We start from the raw sequence: 22,353 nt of genomic DNA on the forward strand, positions 1-22,353 counted from the left end.
GGCTGAATCTCAGGCCAGGTGCCAGAGACTGACTGTGGGAGTTAGTGGTGATAACAATCTCTCTGTAGATCTCCTGGCCACTGGAACAGAGAGAGTTCCACCTGACCTGGTCTATTTTAAACTCATAGCAGCTGTACTCAGTGCAAGGATGCATCCCTGAAGACCTCACATAAATCTGAGCTGCATAATTCATGACCAACCCTGACCAAATATGATGGACATTTTTTTGACAGCTAAAGTGGCCCAGCTACGTGGCAATAGCTTAGAGAGAGCTTACAAGTTACACGGCCCACCATAATGTGATATTTGATAGGTCTGAGGATAAAATGGCCACAAATCTGAGTTTGAAATTCAGGAACATTATTTGCTGGTGGTTGAACAAATTCCCAAAGCATCCCAATCCTGGTTTCTTCATCTGAGCCACATCTCCGCAGAGAACTTGCTAAGAGTGGGCACACTAGGGGTGCTTAAAAGTGGCAGAACTCTTCAGTCACTGCCTGAAGCCTGGGTGACAGCCCTCTTCCAATGCTACCCAAGAGATACAAGATCCCTGAATGCCATGACCAGGGTTGTGATTAAAGATGGAGAATCTGAATCTCGGGTACTCCCCCAGTCAAGATGATGTCTGAGTGAAAAACTATAAGCTCTGTGCCCAGTGATCCACAGGATGATTATGGAATCTCATCCCTTGGAGATCTAAAAAATCTATTGTTAGGAACTATGAACTGGAAGCACAGAGAGACTGTCTACCTTTAGGACAGGATGTAGGAAGGCTGAAATTAAGAGGCGAGATCCTGAAGATTCTCTATACACCCTTATCATTCTAGAGTCTCCAAATCCCTGCAAGCTTCCGCTTCCTTACCTGAAAAATACGGGCACAAAATATCATTGGGTAATTATGAGGATCAAATGAGCCCACATGTTCCAAAATTATTTGTAAACATGAAAGAAACACATACATGAGGTATCTATAATGATCCTTACTCATCTAACTCTCCATGAGGACCCATCCAATGGTGCCCAAACATCTCAGAGTTCAGGTAGCTCCAGGCTCAGATATCACCAACAGATTGATTTAATGATTCATTCCAGGGCTTCTCTTCATTAAATTTTTTACCTGCCATCTACAAGGATAGTGGTTGGCCATAGGTACTTACATGGATCACACTATACCAGGAGGTCAGCGGGGGCGGGGGGGGCTGACCTGGACCCCCAAGGTACCCTGGAAAGGTTAGACACATTATGATTTTAATGACACACAAGTCCACCCAGTTTATCCTGGACTTTAGGTTTCCACTGTGCCTACTATTCAGTCTCCTTAACTCTGGTAAAATGCACAGCTTCTGTTCACATCTCTCAACTGCTCTTGCAGAGATGTGGGCTCAAATGTTCATTTTGATGGTTCCTTCCTAATAATACCATCTGTTAACTGAAGATAATCTGCATTCATGTGCATATTCTGTAAGCCAGTGTGAGAGACCACAGCTCCCAGGTCAAGAGCCACTCACCAACTTAATGTTTGCTCTATACTAACCATGTGCCACCAAGAAGCAATTGTATCCTTCTCTTGCCGATTATAAAATCTGTGACACCAAAATTCTAGAATTATCAAAGAAGAATTACAGATGAGAAGGTTCTAATAGAGTACAAAACAAGGGAAGAGTAGGAATAAAAGGTCTGTTAAAGGGAGAACAAAGGGCGTGAGAAATGTCCGTGCACAGGAGCAAGTGGGTGGGATAAAGGACTGTTTTGAGCATTGGTAAATGCAAGCCCCCTTAGGAGTCCTGGAGCCTCCATTCCACTGAAGCCCAGGAAGGTGCAGATGGCAGGACCAGCAGATGGGCAGGTTCGGGAATAGCAGGGTAAGAGAAGGGAGGGGAAGAAATAAAAGCAAACTGATATAAGTGGCAGGTTTATTCGCACATGCTTAGAGAGAGAAAAGACAGCCAAGCCCAGAGTAACATGACAGTCTGGCAGGACTGTTATTCCCAGAAGCTGGGACACTAAAATATTTCATCCAGTTTTCTGCCTTAAAGTCTCCAAGGGAAATACTTGCTAACAAAGACTGCCCATGTTACATGCTCAACATAATGCAAAAATTACCGTTCCATTTTCTTGGGTAAGACAGACTGTCACAACCTTTGTCTCCATGGCACCGGGTTGTGGTCACCAGCTGGAGGCGTCTACACTTACACTCTTATTTTCTCACTATACACATATGCATGTAAACACGTGACCATGCACATACATACAAACACACCACATGAACACACACGCACACTCATACACAGCGACAACACAGCCATCTGCACAGGCGTGTTCTCCCATAACACCTTTTTTTCTTTTCAGTTCTGACAGCTTAAACCCCAGAATCATTTGCCATCAAAGATGCCTGGTATTAAAAGAGGCAGAACAAGTCTGAGGATGGGGAGTTAAGAGTAGAAGCGGATGAAGTGAAAAAGAGCTCAAGAAAGAGACGCAGAGGGAAAGAGAGCAAAGAAAGGCACTTGGTTTCTGCCATTCTGTTAACAAGCCATCCATCTAGAATCCCTGATTGGGAAAAATCTATAATTCTAAATAGGATCATGGTCTACTGTCGATGACCCCCATTGCCTTTGGTTGTGATGCTACTTCCCCTCTGAGCTTTGCACATTCACACAGGGAGAAGCTGCTCTTTCTAACTCCCTCAGTATTTACTGCAGGATTACAGAATACAACGTTTAGAAACAGCACCTTAAAGCTCTGTATTTTATATCTATGTCCTGTAAATTCTTCCATTTGTGAGTATCATGGGAGGAACAATCGTGTCCAAGTATCACTGTATTTCTCTCGGCATCCAATCCACAGTGCTACATAGAGTGGATGCTAAATAACTGTCTCTTAATAATGAATTAGTAAATAAATGAGTTAGTGCATCAATGGACTGGCTAAATGGATATAAAAGAAATGGATTGCTGTAAGAGGTGTAAAAGGCAATAATGGGGACAGACGAGAAGAGTCAAAAATAAACAAATTCAGAGAAATAAAATGTGCTCTGATCTGTGCACTCCAGAGATGCACAGGCTCTCAGGAGTCCCCTCTCACCACCTATCCTGGGTCTCTATAGGACTTTAGCATGCATGTGGGGAGAATATATGCTTGAGAAATAAGGGTTTAATTGAAAAATAACCTATTGTGGTGGTTTGAATGAGAATGTCTCTCATAGGCTCTAAGTATTTGGACACTTAGTCAGTTGGTGGTGCTGTGTGGGAAAGGTCATGGAACCTTTAGGAGGTGTGGCCATGCTGGAGGAAGCATGTCACTGGGGGCGGGCTTTAAGAGTATATGGCCTCATCTCACTTCCAGTCTGTCTCTCTGTTTCCTGTACATGACTGAAGATGTGAGCACTTATCTTTCTCCTCCAGCTGCCTCTGCTGCTTTTCTTCCCACCGTGATAGAACTGTAAGCCCAATAAACCCTTCTATAACTTGCCTTGGTCATGGTGTTTTATCACAGCAACAGAAAAGTACCCAATACACCTACAAAGGCAATATTCCCTTCATAATATGATTTCTGTACAATTCCATTGGATTTTCTGTTAAAGCATTATTGTTCTAGCTCCAAAGACTTCTAATACTTCTACCACTCATCCCATTCATCCATCTAGCTATCCATCTATTCACCTGTCCATCTGTACATTTATCCACCCATTCAGTCATCCATCCATTCATCTGTCTATCATCTATCTATCTATCATCTATCTATCATCTATCTATTCCTCCATCCATCTTTCTAACAGTACTTCTTGAGCCTTGGCTGAATGCAGAGTATCAGGTCCTGCTCCAGATTAGATACATATTTTTGTTTTGATGTTGAACACAATAAAATCTCCTACTCTCTAGATCACCCTTGAAGGTGAAAGATGACATCAGCTTCCTCCATGCTCACAAATGCACATCGCCCACCACCTTTACTTCTATGAGGATGCCTGAAAGCAGGCTAGCAGAACAGCTGTGGCTTGAGCTGTGTTCCCACACAGAGATGGAAGAAACATAAGAACCTCCAAACTCACCAGCCTGATTTGTGGTGATGTTGACAGAGACATGCTGCGGGGGGAAGGGACTCTTGCTGGAGACTCCATTGATGGCTTGGATGTCGAAGGTGTAGGGAGTGTGGGCCCACAGGCTGCTGATGGAGACACGGCACTCAGTCAGGCCCAGCTGCCTGGGTACAAACTCCACATTGTCATCACAACGGGAGCAGCTCCGGCGGTCGGCTCGACACTTCTTGCAGATGATATTGTAGGTCACATCATCCCGCCCGCCAGTCTCCCTGGGAGGGTGCCACTCCAGAATAATGGATGTCTCATTAACGATGGAGATGACATTTCTGGGACCTGATGGGACACCTGCAGGGAAACAAAGAATGGTCCAGTGAGGCTGAGCAGACACCTCCTTGCTCAGCAACTCTCTAAGCTGCCTCTGGGGCCTGCCCACCCTCACCATCACACCCCATTCCTGAACTCCAAAGCTTCATACTCCAATCCACCTTGTGGGAAAATATAAACAAAGATGACAACCTGTCTCCAACCCCCCTTTCATTCATATACTCCCCCAGTTTCCTTTCTTTTGATCACATGTCCAAAAAGACAGATAAGTATGAGTTCAAGTATTTTTGTTCTCAGGAGCAAGCCCTATCCTCCAGCCAGGTTTATGGCTGGGAATATAGGACACTTGCTGAATTTATTATCTTTTCTTCTTTAGAACAGAGCTCAAAAGTAAAGGTATATGAGTAGCCCCCTGAAGCTCCCACAAATCCTAGAACCCTACACACAGTTTCATAGGGTTTAGTATGCACGAGGAGTGTGCATGGTGGCAGGGGTGTTTCTCTATAGGATAGACTGCCAGAGCAGCTGGGAAGATGAATGTTGACAATGCTCAAGCTTGGTTTCTAAAGACAAGAGGCAGCGCTGGGCAAGAGAGGTTCACACAGTCACCATTTCCTTAATTGACTTTTTTGTGTATTTTATATAGAACATCCCAAACAATCATATTCCTCTTTATATCTGCATCCCAAATGGCACCCTCCTATAGACCCTCCCAATGGATCCCATATACTCTATCATCCCTGTTACTGTCCACTGTGTTGTCAGTGCCCCCAGCCATTCCTCAGTGCAAGTCCATCTACTGAGTCTGGTCAGCCTATCTAGAGTCCCTTGTTTCAGGAAGATCAGCTCTTCTTCATCTAGCAGCAATCAGTTGCCAACATTCCTTCAGATAAGATTGAGGTCTTCTGTTCATTTTCCCAGTTCTAGTCTGTCTGAGTTTGCATGGGACCTGTGTATGCTGACACCATTGCCAAAGAATTATATGGGCAGGTTCCCAGGAGCTTCTAGGACTCTGTTTCCATATGGTCATGTACCTCTTTCCTGGCTCTTGTTTTTACATCACCAACTTTAAAATTTTAAAAATATGTTCAGTGTAGCTAAGGATCTTTGATCACATTTATGGGAAATTATAGAGTGATAATTGTAGCCTTAACTTGAGTTTATCTTTCTAAGTAGCACTGTGTTTTGATATAACTTGGGGTGTTTAAGACCATACAGTTGGCCCAAATAAACCAATTTATTTTTACTCTTAGGGTCATTTGAGGATCTCTTCCTCAGGGGTCACATGGCTTAGGAGGCACCCCTGGCTCCTTTCTTTTACCAGTTCCACCTATGTGAAGATAAGTCAAAGGTCCTACGCCACCATGGTTGGCTTCACTTGGAAACATGGAGGAAATGTTTCCCCTGTGTTGACCCTCCTCTTTGTAAACTGGACACTGGTTCAAGTCCATCTGGTGGGGTCTCCTTGGCCTCCCTGAACAAGAGGGCAGCTGACTCACCACAGTTACAGAACATTTTGAGAGATGCTCCACAGTCCCGTGGAACTCCACCATTTTTGACCCAGTCACACAAGAAAAACATAGAGGTGTGTCTAGCTGATTTATATTACACTACTTCATTTATATGCCCCTCCCTTCCCTCCCAGAAACCCTAACAGGAAGGTACTGTAATCCAATGTTTAGGGAAACTAAAGCTTACAGAGGAAGCTAGCTGTAGAACACATGGTCTACAAAGCACCAGAGTCAGAGTGGATGCCCATACCTGCCTGATTCCAAACTTTGTGTTCTTAACCTGAGCCTGGCTCTGAACATTGCTTCCCCCAAACCAGGCAGGCACACTGCCAGTCAAAGATGGCAGCCTCTTCCCACCGAACAGTTCTGTTCATGGCTGCTCATGATTCAAAAATGTGGAATGCCTTGCTGCATGTTTCTGAAAAACTGGTACCTTGTCGGAAAGCAAATGTTGCTGAATGCATGACCACAGTGCTTGGCATTTTTTAGATTATGCTGGAGAACCTCCTTCCCAAGAACAGGACTGATGATGGCCTCAAGTTTCCAAGCCTGAGCTCTACATACTGTTAGCATCTAATGGATGGAAATGAATCCTGCCTGGAAGCCCCCCTTCTGAACAGCAGGTCGGCTGGAGCAGCCACTCCAGATAGTAATGCATTCAGAATTCACACACGTAACCGTCACCAGCTGAACGAAGACATGTGTAAAGTGGTTCATGCTGGAGACAGGAATCAAATGCCAACACACAAAATGAGAGAATAACAACAAGGTCGGGGGGCACAAGGGAAGGATTCTGTGTTGAATCGGTCAACAGCAAGCAGCTAGAGCAGAAAGCAAATATTAAATCGGATTCTATTAAAACATGAAAGAAAATCAGTACTGTACTATATAAAGCCCATTAGGCCTGAGCTAAAGCACAGCGTTCATGCATGCTTGTGACAGGGAAGAATTCAAGAAGCATCTTTACTGAAGTCTTGCAAAAACTGTTCAAGAATTATCTACCATCTGTCCAGGGGTAAACATCAATTTCTCTTCAACTCAGCATACAGCTGGTACTAGCTAGTACTGTCCTAAGAAGGCTCTTGCTGGGCCAGGCCAGCCTTGCCTCACACTGTACAATTTGTTGGTTCATGCCTGTCTTAGACATCTTTGTTTGCTTCAGGCCAGCGAGACTTAGCCCACAAGCTCCTGGTGATCAATGCTATTGTTGCTCATCCCACTTTTGCCCCAGACAACCTTGTATCATCGACAAGCCACTCCTGCACTCTCATAATAAATACATTGTCTGAGTGCATGCTGTCTGCTAGGTTTGGAGTAAATTTCTTACAAAGATGTTCCTTTACAGCATCCTCTGGGGGGGGGGGTCCAAGAGCTATCATTCAGAAAGAGCCTTGAGTAGACAGGCTAAGGTGGGTCTTGATCAAGGGAGTGACTATCTATCCCTTGCACTCTTTGGAGACAGCCCTCCTCAGTGAGCTCCTCTCTTCCTCGACTTCAACCCCTTCCTTGATTGCCTCTGACTTCACCTTCTGACCTTAAACTTGTATAAGTCTTTGCTATTTTTAAACCAAGCACTACCACCTGGCATCACTCTACATTGCTCCCGCCAGGCTTTTCCGAAGAATAAACTGCCTCCTCTCTCCCTGAGCAGTCACCTGCAGGCCAGTTATTTCTGTACTCCTCCATTACGACTGTATTCCCTTTGACCTACTGCTTGAGACCAGTCCAGGGAAGACAACTCCATCCCTGTTTTCCTTGACACGTGGGCCATCCCCATGGCTGTCGGGGCACTTTCTTATTTCTTTTCCTCCGTCTCTCCTCAGTCTCAGAACAACCCCAGGCTTCATCAGTTTCCCTACCTTGTTGCAAGGCCTCTTAATTCTCCGGCGCTGCTTCTGTGCCTCTCCCACCCATTCTCTTCTACCAAAGTTCTAAATGCACATCATAGTGTTCTCCTGTTCAAAGCCCCTGCCTTCCAGTTACCCAGAATACTCACCTTCTTTCCCATGTCACACAGGTCCCCTGGGGTCTTCTGCTGTGTGCCTCATCTCAAGACACCCACTCAGCCCTCGCAGTCTGGGCTGTTGGGATGTTTCTGAAATTCCCTGTGTGCACTAAACTCTCTTTATACTCCTCTGTACAGAGTTCTTTTTCCCTTCTACCTACTTCTTGACTTCCTGTTCAACCTTAGAAATCTAGGACCCATTCCTTGATGAACCTTTCCCAGTGCCCAGCAGTCATACACTCCCTTCCTGGACTTCCAGAAACCAATTTCTAGAACCTAACCCAGATTGTACCATTGCGTGATGAAGTTCTCCCCTCTCTTTCATCCTCACTACACCGTGACCTCCTGTTAAGAAAATGCCTGGTTTGACTATGACTCCTAAGACCACATAGCAATTTGCCTAGGGGAGGCCCTTCTCACTTGCTTTCCACTTTTTTCCCCTTTGTGTACATGGCTGAAGGTTCTACATGGTTACCTCTCTCCAGTGAGAGGAGCTGGCTTACGGTAGATACATAAAGGAACCTCAGACAGACCTTGACATAGCCTCAGAAGTAAGGACCCACTGCTTGTGTTCCTAAGTGGCAGAGGCTTTGGGGAGATAAAGTAGGAAGTCAACACTTGGCTCTGAGAGTCCTGCCTTATCTGCAGCCTGGGGCTGCTCGCGAGACATACCGTGGTGAATTCTATTCCGTGTTCCTCCCAGCTGCTCTGAAGAGAAAGTGAAAGGTTTTCAAGAAGACTTCCCTTCCACATTTATTTAGAAACATCTTTCACATGAAACAACAGCTGGTCCCTTCTTATTCACTTGTGATGAGTGAGTAGGACAGGTAGAGGCCATGGCTTTTGAGTCCAGGGGTAAATAAATAGGATCCTTTTCTTCCAAGGAGCCTTTAAGAGACATGGAGGGCCTTTTCCGAGAGTGCAGAACAGAAATCCAGGCAAACCCAGCTTGCCTGCTGAGTATCCTTCCTCAATCTCCTTACTGGTAGGGGTATACCAGTGGTGGGATATACACTGGTGGTTACCAGTGTATATTTATGGAAGTGGCCCAAGGTCAAGCTACAACAGTAACTTGGAACACAGTCATTAATCACTCATTCATTCTTCCACTCTTGCAACAAATAATCTCTGAACACTTCCAAACACTTGGGAGGCCAAGAAAAGCAAGAAGCAAGACGGGGAAGTGTCTGCTCTCATGGACCTGATGTTTCTGTCTGGAGAGAGAAAGCTGACAGGATAGAAAGAAATGCAGGGACAGATGGGATGATGTCAGATAAGGATAAGTGCTATGAGAAAAGAGCCCTGGGGCTCACATGTCTGGAAACAATGCTGAGCTATGCTTTATTCCTGTGAGGTCTGCTCTGGGCCTGGCAAGCTAGGAACTCCAGGCTGGGCAGTAAAGCAATGATGATCTCAGGTACCTGGGCTCCAGCATCCTGATGAGAAAGGCACATTCCTACAGGTAGGCTGCCCAGCTTCTCTTGTACCTGAATGAAGGGATTACACATAGATCTGGACTTATGCACAAATCTTCCTAGAGGAAGGTGCTAGGACCACTTTCATGTAGGTGTTACTTCTGAATCTGGGCCCCTAGTCTTTTCAGGGACTTTTATTCAGAATTTAAGCTCCCAGCAACATCCCTAGAAAGGACATCTAAATATTGCAAAGGGAAGCAGAGAGTGAGGTCAGAAGAGAAGACGATCTGCTGTCTCCATCAGCAAAAGTCCCCATCAATTGCCTGGCCAGGTTCAGCACCACAGTCTCCCTGTCTGAGCCCCCTGCTCTCGAGGCTGCTCCCTCATTTTTCTTAATTACATACAGACAGGCTTTTTGAAGCCTGTCTGATCTGTTGCCACGGTTACTACTGATGAACACATTCTGTTTAAAAGACTAGGGAAATTCAGTCCTTTTAAAGAATGGGGAAAGTGTTGAGCTGTGATTTTCTACTTGGATGAGGAGGGAGTGTGGTGGATCCTGAGTTATGAAGATGGGTCTCCAATGTCTTACAGGTTGCGCCCAAGTGGTTAGCCTAGGCACACGGAGCATGGTCATCATAAGGACTTCAACGAGGTAAACAGAATCCTTCCAGAGCCATGGGGCCAGCTCAAGTGTTGCAATCTTGAGATAGAATCTCCTGCTTCTTAATGTGATTTTGGCCAGATGATTTTTTTTCAAGAATGGAAAGACAAGGTGGGTGACAGAAAGCAAGTGAGTTTATTTGTAGGCATTAAGTTGGAAACAAGAGTACTCTTGAGTAATCAAAGGGAAAGTCTGTTGAAGATAGGTGAGCCCCAAAGCCTGTTCCTTTATCAGGAATCTTAATGAGGCTAACCTCCTGGTCTCAGAATTTTGAAATGAATTCCAGGCTTGTACAAGGAGCTGAGAAACCAGTTCCCACTAATCTTCACTGCTGTGGCCAGATCTGCATCTTTAAACGTCTCTCCATGGAGGTTGGTTAAGATGTCAGTAGTGGTGATATGATACTGTCCTGGGGACCTCACATGCATCCTGGAGTGATGCTTCCTGTATCTTGTCAGAGAGGGCCCCACCCATTCTGTGCACGACTCTTGGGAGAATCTGCTGAAAGTTATAAATGTTTTTTTAGCAGAAAAGTGAGTGTGTTTTCAAGGGAACACATGACAGTTCACACTTAGAATGGGTTCATCATCCTCTGAAGCCAACTAATGAAACCCCTGATTCTTTATAGCAATCACCTTGATCTACCACGAGAAAGTGAATTTGTAAGCTTTGATTTCCTCAGCTGAAAATGGTGGTTCTGGGAATTTAATGAAATAATATGCTAAGATTATGGAGCTGTGGCTGGTACAGGAAAGAACTGTATGACATCGTCCTCTATTATTAATTGTCATTATTGGGGTATCTGGATCCCTGAACCAACCATCTAAGTAAGATTCAGCTCATACATCTCTTATGTACACAGACTCTGCTTCCAGAATTGTGCTAACAACTTTAAGAGCCATGAAGCTTTGGAGTAATACTGAGAAACTCAGGTGCAAAACCCCACATCCAGGAGTTATGAATTCATGTAGTTAAAAGTAAATGATACAGACACAAAGTATTACAGATATTTGTGAGAGTTAGGTCAATATTTTCAGATATGAGCTAGGGTCCTGGCCTCAAGGTTGGGGCTACTCTTTATAGGTCCTTTCTGCCCCATTCTATATATTCCAGACTGCTTAGCTCCAGAAAGTACACCCAAAAATGAACTAGAACCCTATTGGTAAGCATGAGGTTGTGTCTCCAGAATCTAGATATTCTTATGTTCTGGGCTTGTGACCTCTGCATGTACTTTACCTGTGCTTCCTGGTGTTCTGAGAGGTGGTCTTCCATTATCCTCCTTGACCTACAGGCAATGAAATCCCTCTTTACTCCCATAGAAAGCTGTTCCCTCCATTCTTTCTCCCTTTAGTAGGAAGGGTTTGAGGTAGGGTTTAGGAATCAGCCATGAAGGATATTTAATACTTAGAACTCCTGAGCATTGTCAATCAAAAAGTCCAAAAGATATGACACTCTCATGACTAAGAGTCAAGAGTGTAGTTTGGAAAAAATGACTGCACATTTCAATGTGGACTGAAGGCTAACAGGCAGGGTAGAGGGTGTGTGTGTGTATGAAGAGATTAAGTACAGATCTGGACTTATGCACAAATGGCATCAGGATAGGGGTGATGGGAGAATGTGGTATAGGTGCCTGGGAACTAATCAGGTGATGTGCTTGGTGTGGTCCAGGATTAGTTTTCCAAAATGAGAATTCTGTCATGGAATCTCTTCCCCCATTGCTCACTGTGACACAGCTAATTAAAGGAACCACATCTGAGCGATTGGACAGTTTCCTAGAGAAGGAAGAAAAGTTCTTGAGAGTCTGTGAGGAAATGGATAAGATTAAGGGGACAGTGGAAGAAAGAAAATTGGGGATGTAGAGGTTTTCTATGGGTTCAAAGTATGCAGGAAATGTAATCAGCCTGGCTGCTGTGCCTTTGTACTAAATACAGCGCGCACAGGGATGAAAGCAGGCTGGGCTGGAGGACATAACCTGAAAGAGGACGAGCTCATGTGACTGTCAGAGATGTAGTGGAGTAATCAAATAAACATGAATGTAGCTGAGCTCACTTTATTTTCTTCTTTGGTAACTGAGTATTTGAGAGCAATGTCCAAACAAAACAAAACACAAAACAAAATCTTTCTTTACTCTTTCTAGTTGCCATTTGTAACTATGACACTCTCTGACCTAAGTTCAGCTCTCATCTCTCCTCCACCCTCCTCTGAAATATGACAATCCCCCTCCCATTATCATCACACCAAGGACAGAATTCCAAGAAGAGGTCACAGTGGAATCACCAGTGTCTTGGGGGAAAATTGAATGCTGTGTTGCACCTTGTTTATTCAGGACCTTGGAGAGGGATTTGGGTGCCTGTGCTAGGCACCATAACAGGGTCACCGACATGAGAGGTTGTCAGATTTTGTCATAGGGTTGAGGGGGGCTCTTAAGGTCACAATGGGAGATTGAGCATAAGCTATCAAGGACCTTGCAGAAAGTGGTAATGCAAAATGGACAAGAAGGAGACTCATTAGAGGATGCCAGTCATCACCTCACGGTAGCAGAAGCTTAGAAAGGGCTTAGCAAAAACAAACCAAGGACTGTTCAATTTGTGAGTGAGTAGCACCAGCATAGGGGCAGTGTTTTGCCCAATGTAAAAGGAGGAAATTCAGGGGTGCCCTTCCAGGGAGGGGTTGCATTCAGGGGTCTGCCTAGAAGACTGGTGCCCATCCTTCTGCAGAGTCAGACATCTTTTCAGGCTCCTAGCCTCAAGGAGGAGAGAACATTGAAACCTGATAATATCATACAGGATCACTTTTCTTAGCAGCCATTCAGCACAAACTTCCTAGGGACAGTTTTGTACACTTGCAGGAAGTTTGAAATGAAGCCCTCAGTCAGTTCATGAGCAATGCGAGGTCCGGCATCTTTGGATTAGGATGAGCCAAATTTTGCATGCTCCCTGGTAAAACCAAAAGATGATGATAATTCTTAGCAGCATTGTATAGGGCCACCAAGCAGTGGGAGGGAAGGGTCGTTACAGTGCCTGTCAGTTACTATGGCTTTTCTAATGTCAGCCATGCATTTTATTTGTTATGTTGTGATAACTAAGTTAAATGCGATGACATGGACAGAATTTGGCCCTTGAGGAGTTTATATCTAGGAGAGGAGTCAGAGAATGCTTTGATGTGCAAGTAGGTAAGTGTGAGATATAAGAAGTGGCCAGGCTCTGATGATGAAGAGCAGAAGGAAGGGAGCCAGCATGTCTGGATGATGAAGTGAGCTTTCCTGGAGAAGAGGTCATGTGGACGGATATCTGTATGTGGTGAGTCAGGAGCCATTGAGCAGATTGTAGAGGGGCTGTTCCCAAAGGTGCTGAGGAGGGAATGTGGTTGCCTAGTTAAGGAAAATCAATGGTACAGTGCATAATAAAGGGGGGAAGAGGGAAGAAGAGAGAGAAAAAGATGGGGGGGAGGAAGAGAGGGAGAGAGAGAAAGAGAGAGATGGTTATAAAAGGTACCAGTGAAGGCAGATTATCAGTTAATATCATTGTGGGCACAACTAGTAGGGATTTGAGTCTCAGTAAGATTTTAATCTAAGAAGGCTCTGGGGAATGATGTGTTCCGACTCTTGTGTGTCTGCTCTAACACTCTACACCTTATTAGTTTGAGACAGGGTCCCTCATAGAACCTTGAACTAAGTTGGTGGCCAGCAAGCCCCAGTAAGCCTCCTTTTTCTTTCCTCTAGAGCACTGGCATTAAAGTGATATACGCCTGTGCTTGCCTTTTTACCATAGCTGCTGGGGTCTGAACTAAGGTCCTCCGTGTGCCTGAATGGTAAGCGCTCTATCCACTGAGCCATCTCCCCAGCCCTGTGCTTGGACTTTTTAAGTATTGTTCTAGCTGTCCTGTGAGGACAAGATACAAGAAGATGAAAGTGGAAGCAGACAGACCAGTCAGGAGGCCACAGTGGTCATCCAGGTGAGGGCCAGTGGTGGCTCGGGCCAGGACGGCCACTGTAAGTGGATAAGCGGAGGAGGACTGTTAGTATTGTTTTAATATCTCTGGAGATATTCTTTCTATAGGAATCATCACCCAGTTTACTACAAAACTCTGAGCCTTTACCATCTGCATTTTCATGATGAGAAAACAGGCTCAGAGAGGTACAAAGGTTTATCTGTGATCAAAGGGGGGTAAAGGAGGATCTACCACATGGATGTGCACACTTAGCGTCGGCATCCTTGCCTCCCAGCCAGCTGGGACTCGGTGACCAAAAGGATTCATAATCCCAGTGGCTTCTGGGGTTGGCTCTGATTTGGTAGAATAGCTAATATTGTGTCTGTTCCCTGGATCAGATTTCTACAGGGACTGGTTGTAAAAGGAGAGATAGTGTTGGTTTCATTCAATGGAGTTACATGTTGAATTCAGAATTTTCTCTTAATAAACACGACATGCAAATAAATGGTCTCAGGCATTTTTGTGCATCACTTAATAAAAACCGATCTTCCTTATACCTTGAAAGGTAGGATCTATTATCCTAGGCATGAATATGAGAAAACAGAAATAACAGGAGTCAAACCAAGTGGCTGGTGAGAGGTGGTGGCAACATTTGCCTGCAGTCCTGGCCCCTGAGGTGTAAGGCACAGGTGAGACACAACGACAGCCTGAGGAGGCTGGGTGTGGTTTCACAAACATAGAAATATCCTCTTCAAATTCATTTAAGTGGTTCCCCATATGAGCAAAAGAACCCACCATGGCTCCAAGGCTATACGAGCAAGTCTGCATGTGCTGTTCATTAGGGTCTCAGACACACTGGGCCTGTGCTCAGGCAATTCTAATCATAACAGTTAGTAATAGGAAAGAAATGATTAGTCAAAACAAGGAGGGCCCCTGCTGAGAGGGATTTCAGGAGCATCAAATAGCCAGGTGTTATACACCTTACCAAATACCAGTGTTTGTACAGAGTGCTTCTTGTTTCCCTTTCCTTAATGGAGCTAATTGTCTGGGAGAAAGGGAGTGGGTTTCACTTTCTGGGAAAAGACAGTCCCTCTCTCTAGTCTGTACTGAAGCTGGAAGGCCAGGTTTCTTAGGGGCTGAGAAAACCCATGGAGGACTGGAGAGGGCCTGTAGCCTGGAGGGAGCAGGACTCAGTAGAGGGTGCTGGGCCAATATCAGGTCATTGTCCATGCAGTGGAGGGAAAGAAGGTTCAGATGAGGTCAGAGAGAGGGATGTTTTGATGGAAAACCCCTCAGAGTCTCCAAGTCAAGGGGAGATATAGGTCAGGTCAGCTTAAAGACTTGGCCATCAAGAGTCCTTCCTTAGCCTTGAAATGAAGCCTCCAAAGACTCATGAAATAGTGAATATGCCCTGGACTCAGAAACTGAGGAAAACTCCTAGATTCTCCACTTATATAAATTATTCACTGCTTCTTAAATGATCAGCCCATCCATGACTACTGAGACATGCGTGCTGTGCTGTGCTGTGCTGTGCTGTGTTCTGCTGGGCTGGGCTGGGTTGTGCTGTGCTGTGCTGTGCTGTGCTGTGTTCTGCTGGGCTGGGCTGGGTTGTGCTGTGCTGTGCTGGGCTGTGCTGGGCTGTGCTGTGCTGTGCTGGGCTGGGCTGTGCTGTGCTGTGCTGTGCTGTGTTCTGCTGGGCTGGGCTGTGCTGTGCTGTGCTGTGCTGGGCTGTGCTGGGCTGTGCTGTGCTGTGCTGTGCTGGGCTGGGCTGGGCTGTGCTGCGCTGGGCTGTGCTGTGCTGTGCTGTGCTGTGCTGGGCTGGGCTGGGCTGTGCTGCGCTGGGCTGTGCTGTGCTGTGCTGTGCTGTGCTGGGCTGGGCTGGGTTGTGCTGTGCTGTGCTGGGCTGTGCTGTGCTGGGCTGTGCTGCGCTGTGCTGTGCTGTGCTGGGCTGGGCTGCTCTGGGCTGTGCTGGGCTGGGCTGGGCTGCGCTGCGCTGCACTGTGCTGTGCTGTACTTGCCCTGTGTCTGCACCCCTGTGTGGAGCTGGAGCTAGGGCTGGGGTTGGGGCTGGGACTGGGTATGTGGGACTATGAAAAGTTCTCTGTTGTGTATACCAAGGAGCTCAGAATGTTGCAAGGAAGGTAGGTGCCTGCATAATAACCATGCATGAAGATGCCTGATAAGGCTGGTGGAGCCTGGAGAGGATCAGGCAATGTGCTACTGAGAGAAGACACTGCTTTCTTTATACTCTGTTAAATGGCAGAGCATGCACTGACATTCTCAGCTTACCTTACATACGTTATAAATGTAAAAAATGACCAGTACCAAGAACCTTTGCTCATCCCTTCATCTTCCAAAAGGGAAAAAGGGCCAAGCATACAACCATATATGGAGAACTTGAAGCCCTCTGAATTGGGAAGAACAGGAAACCTAGGGCAGGCTTTCTCTACATGTTCCCCATGCCTACAGTGAGGGCCCTCCTCAGGCTGTAGTCATGGCATCCCAGGCCCAATTCCCCCTGCTCTTCTGCTACAGGACCAGAAGCCTAGGCCGCACCCTACCAGGGCCAACTCCATGGTGTTTTCTATGAGTGGAGACAGCACTCTTGACTTGAGTTTTCTTGAACTCATCAAAGGACTTTGGGCTATACTTCATTTCTGATACAACAGAAAGATAGATCTTACTTGGTCAGGGCTTCCCCAAAGCTCCTTGTTCCAGCCTGTCATTTCTAACTGATACACTCAGGACCTGAGCCACCTGGAATTACTCCCTTGATTTAGCACGAACAGAAGCCATCCAGACCTCAGTGATCATCATCACGTAGGTCCAACTGTGGAGACTGAGGTCAGGACAAGAAATAGGAGCAAGTACAATAGTACTATACATCTTAAGACCTCAGAAGTTCTGGGCCAAGACATGACAGAGATAAGGGTCACAGATGTTGAAAATCTTGCAGGTGAAGCTTGGCTCCTCCAGAATCATTTACCCAGAGAGCAGAACCCAGGAGGCTCTCCCATAGTGCTCAGTCTACTGTGAGTTCACAGACATTGGGCACCAACAGCGTAAGGGCATAGACTGCTCAAATTACAAGATTTTTTTCTATCCTCTATTAATTATATTATATTGTATTATGTTATATTACATTACAAAGACAAGGTCTCATGTAGTCCAAGCTGGCCTCAACCTCACTATGTAGCTGAAGAAGATCTTGAATTTATGAATCTTCTATGTTCCACCTCCCAAATGCTGGGATTACAGGCATGGTCCACTACTCCTCGTTTTATGCAGTGCCAGGGATCAAACTTAGGGTTTTGTGCATGCTAAGTAAGCATTCTACCAACTGAAATACACTTCCACTCTCTAAAGCATCGTTTAAAAGAAAACAGTAGGGGCTAGGGAGATGTCTCAATTGTTAAAGTGCTTCCTACATAAGCATGAGGACCTCAGTTTAGATCTTCAGCACCCAAGTAAAAGGCAAGACATAGCAGTACTCACCCCCCGCCCCCCAGTGCTAAGAAGGCAGAAATGGGACCTCTGGAATATCCCTGGAGCTCACTATCTGTACTAGCCAAATCCGTGAGCTTTAGGTTCAGTAAGAAACTTGTTTCAAAAAAATAAGAGGGATATCAACTGAGGTAGATAGCCAACATCATTGGCCTCATAAATACACACACTTTACATGCATGTGCACAAACATAAGTATACATGTGCATATATACATAAACAAAGAAGATAACAATCTGGGCCAGATTGGGTTTCTGCTGCATAAGGGGCAGGATTTGGTGTTTGATGTGCTAGCTAGTTCTTGTCAATTTGATACAAGCTAGAGTCATCTGGAAAGAGGGAACCTCAATTGAGGAATTTCTTCCATCTGAATATCCTGAGGCCTTGTGAAGCCACTTCTTAACTGCTCATTGATGTAGGAGGGCCCAGCCAACTGTGGGTGGTGCCATCCCTAGGCAGGTGGACCTGGGCTGTATAAGAAAGGTAGCTGAGCAAGCCAGGGGAAGCAAGCCAGTAAGCAGTGTTCCTCCATGGTCTCTGCCTCAGTTCTTGCCTCCAGGCCTTGGCTTCCTTGGATGACTGACTGTGAGCTGTAAGCCAAATAAACCCTTTCCTCCCCAAGTTGCTTTTTGTCAAAGTGTTTATCACAGCATCAGAAAACCAAAGTGGGAAGTGGGAATGAGGGCTCAGAGCAGCCGCATGATCAGAAGCCTTTCTCACCATCTTCAGAGAAGGTTGCAGCCATGGAAAGTCCCCCACACCTCCATAGTTCATCAGAAATTACCCAGAGTCTAGTTCCCAGACAACACAAGATTTTCTAGTTGTTCCCCACCTCTTCTTTTTTAATGACCACAGAGTCTATAACAGTTGGAAAGGGCCTAGGGCTACTTAGTCATGGGTAGGACATTCTTGTTCCCCTGAGAATACACAGAAAATCTTCCAGACACTGTTTCAGTTTCATGCAGTTCTAAAAGAGATATGGGCTGCTTACCACTGGGTGTACAGGAAACACCCAGGTTCTGAAGATAATTTAAGGTCAGAGAATTTTTTAAAAACTTCAGGAGGTAAACAATCTTCTCAAGAAGCCATAGATCACTTAAGATCAACCAAATCCTGATTCTGACACTAGGTGTACAGACTAGTTCTTAGAATGGAATGACTTTGGACGTCAAGGTCATGTGTTCCAGGTAGCAATGCCCTTCTGCTGCCCCACCCAGGTAGTCAGCCTCTGTAGGAGTCCTATGGTGAAGGGAAGCTCCTTGCTCTCCCTGTTGCTGAGTCATCTGTTAGTCTTGATAGCCTGTTAGAAAAGGTAATAAAAAAAGTATCTATTCATAATGAGCCACAAAACCAATAAAGTACCTAGGATCAAACCTCACAAGGCCTCTGTAATAAGTTGTGAAGACAACTCTAAAACCTTACTATAGGGTATAAAAGAAAATTTGAATTCCATGTCCTCAGATGAAAAGCCTCAACATCATAAAGAAGACAGTCACCTCAAAAGTGATCCATATACCCAATGCCATCCCAACCCATTAAATAGGACTGCTTAATGAAGTGTGCCAAACCGGCTCTAAGGCTCGTCTTCAAAAGAAACAATTTTTAGTAAGTGCCAAGACGTTTTTGAAAATGAAAACTATCCAGAGATTTAGTTTATCAACCATTGAGATATACCATAAAGCTACTGGTGTCAGAATGGACCAGACAACTGAGGGGATAGAATAAGGACAATCAGGTGCAGATGTTTAGTCTATGCCGAGGATGTACCTCACTAAAATGTGGACAGTTCAGGTGGAACTGCTGCATGCTGTTTAATAAGATAAACATTAGTATCAATATTGTATCCCATGTAAGAATAAATTCCAGATACAGGAGGAGTTAAACAAAGACATATTACAGAGACAGAGAATGAGGGGTGGTTTTATACCCTAGAGAGGAAAGAACAGATGTAAGACCCGTGCAAAGAGTCAAAAGACACACATTCCCAAAGCCAGTAAGAAATAGGCAGTCCGATTTGAATCCAGAAATTAAAATACTTAACTATGACAGGAAATGCACTCACAAATAGAGTTACAGATAAGTGGGAGCCTAGAGGGCAGGATGCCACATGCAGTCAATGCGCTTTGAAAAGTCAGCTTAAAAAATAGAAAAGGTGCCGGATGTGTTGGTGGATGCCTTTAATCCCAGCTCTTGGGAGGCAGAGGCAGGTGGATCTCTGTGAAATCGAGACCAGCCTGGTCTACATAGTGAGTTTCAGGTAGCTAGGACTAAAAGGAGACCCTGTGTCAAAAAGAATAATAGAAAGGCAAGGTTTATGAATAAGCAATTCCCTCAAGACAAAAAAAAACTGGTCAACAAACATATTAAACATTAAACAATACCCATGCACTTATAGACAGGGAAATACTAATCAAAATAGCTAGTAGGACACTTAAATTGGCACAGAATAAAAGTCTTGATAGCATCCAGTTGGGTCACGTGAGGAAATGAGATGCATGTGGCTCAAGTGGGTGTAAACTGGGAAAGAACACTGCTCACATACACTGGCTTCCAAATTAGCTGCTCTCAGCTGTTCTATTCTGAAGTAAGAATGTGTTCCCCAAGGTATGGTCAGATTATCATTTATATTAATGAAACCCACAGGGGTGACAGAACTAAGGAGAGACTGCTCATGCCACCAAGTAAGATGCCTTGTCAGCCTTCTTGGGTAAAGTACATGACAAGTCCAAACGGATGAAACGTGAGCTTTCATCACCATCCACAGGGAACCACTGTTACTTTGGTATTGGATCACCTCAGAGGCAACGCTCTTCCTTTCTGAGGCAAGCCAACTGTCACCATGGGTATAGAGTCCAAACCCCAGCCAAGCCAGGCAAGAAACACGGGCTCTTCCCCTCACTTGTGTGGGCTTAGGCAAATCGCTTAGCTCTCCAACGCCTCAGTTCCTACATGTATAAATTAGGAGAAACAGAAGTACCTGCCTCCTATTCTGTGAGACTGAGAAAAATCCAAGTGAGGGTCTTAGCACAGTACCTGAAGGTGTAGACACTTAAAAGTTCCAGCCATTACCAGGAAGTGTTGTTCTTCTTCCTGACCTAATTAGCTGTTGCCACATGGTACATTGCATGTGGCAGGTAAGTGACTCTGCACTACTACCCAATGAAGGCTGGCAGGGCTTGACGGTGGCCATGGCTTCCAGCTTACCATGACCCCTACTTCTACCCAACTGTCCCCCTTTCTGTACATATGTGGCCCATCAGGGTCAGCCTGCATCCAGCTATGTCTCACCACACAGCTTCCGTGGGGGCTTGCTCTGGAACATATGGCTGAACAGCTCTTTTGCTACTTCCATGGTGAGCAGAATTCAGAGATGATCCAGAGGAGCTGCTCAATAGGACCCCTGGGCATCTCCTGTAGGGCTGATCCCCACATGAAAGGTACAGCACCCTGGCATGACTGTTACTGCACTTCAGCATGTGGAGGGAGGACAGAGTGGCTGCTGTGTTCACTTGGCCTCTCCTCTACCCTGCAGTCTCCATGAAACAAGCCTTCTTGATGTGGCTTCAGCATTAGGGCACTGCTGAGTCTCAGAAATAGGTTGGAAAGAATCCCGGGTTGCAGCTTGCTCTTTGCCCTCAGAGTCATCATTATTATGTATTCCTATTTCAAAGTCATTGATTGCAATGGGAAGTGCAACCTTTGATTCCACTCCCAATTCTGTGCCAACAGCACTCAGCTGTGTGACTTGCAAGTTATACTTTCCAGTCATGGTGTGAAAAGCTGCTCCCCAAATCAGACACACAGGTTCAAAATTAATCACTGCAAACTTCCTTATCAATGTCATACATAATTCAGAACATGAAGATGTCCAAACTGACTATAAAAGCCATCTCTGTCCATTTCACCCAACCTTCCACCTGATTTAGAAATCCTGGAGCTAAACCGGCACCTTTCTAGTTTGCGGAGAGCACTCATTCAGCTCTCTTCAGACAACATTCAACATCTCCCTTGCAGTAAGTTGAAAGTGGCTTCCCCTAAATCTCTGGTGAAAGTCAAAGAGATTGGGGCCCTGGCCTTTGTCACACTAAGTGAAGCCATTGATGATGCTTGTGTGTTTATCTCTGTAGCCTCCACACAGCATCCACACATGTCATCAAACCAGGGAATCTGGAAGGTCACAGTCCTGCTACCAAGGAATGAAAGAGGCTTGTAGAGTCCTCTAGGGTAAGGCTGGAATGTCCTCAAAGATGCAAGTTCATATTTCAGGACAGACTTCAAGAAGAGTACTGATAAAAGTTTGGGGTGGAGCCAGAGCCCTAGCCAGTCTAATGGAGTCAAGGGTAGATTCTGAGCCTGGCTCCTCGACAAGGTCAGTGATCAGCAGCAGGGGTCAATACAAGTCTGACTTGCAATGGTGACCAAGAAAACTTACCACCAGTAGACACTGGTGAGAGGTCTATGAGTAGCTATATCTCCAACTCTACTCTGAAACTTAGCCTTGGTGTCTGGCTGAACTGGACTAGGATCTGATGCTGGACTGCTGAACCTGAACCATCCTGAATAGAAGAAGGAGCTGGAGATCCAGAAGCCCATCTTGGACTACCTATAAGGAACTGAGGATCAACATGGAGCACACAGATTTGGAATGGCAAGAGGTGAGAGAGAGAAATGATGATGTCAGAGGTTAGCCAAAATAGGACTGCTCTCCAGAAACATTTAACCTAAAATGCTACCTCCTCTTACATATTTATTATTTTCCTTTTAAAAATTATTTATTTTTATTTTATGTGCATGAGTTTTGCCTAAGAGGTGCAGTAAGTGTACTACATGTGTACAATGCCAGCAGAGGCCAGAAGAGGATGTAGGATCCCCTGGAACTGAAGCTACAGATGGTTAGCTGCCATGTGGGTGCTGGGAACCAAACCTTGGTCTTCTGTAAGAGCATCTAGCACTTCAAA

At 45.3% G+C, this 22,353-nt stretch overlaps 1 protein-coding gene across 1 annotated transcript in view; it reads right to left on the reverse strand.

Moving 5' to 3' along the window:
* Positions 1-22,353, reverse strand: part of Ephb1 (EPH receptor B1) — a 514,312-nt gene that overhangs the window by 135,667 nt on the left and 356,292 nt on the right. Inside the window, exon 5 of the mRNA XM_008848545.3 lies at positions 4,052-4,387. Coding sequence (XP_008846767.1) covers positions 4,052-4,387 — 336 coding nt within the window. The remainder of the gene's footprint in view (positions 1-4,051; positions 4,388-22,353) is intronic.

The sequence above is a fragment of the Nannospalax galili genome, unplaced genomic scaffold (assembly GCF_000622305.1).
Source record: "Nannospalax galili isolate Female #2095 unplaced genomic scaffold, S.galili_v1.0 scaffold1264, whole genome shotgun sequence".
Classification (NCBI taxonomy): domain Eukaryota; kingdom Metazoa; phylum Chordata; class Mammalia; order Rodentia; family Spalacidae; genus Nannospalax; species Nannospalax galili.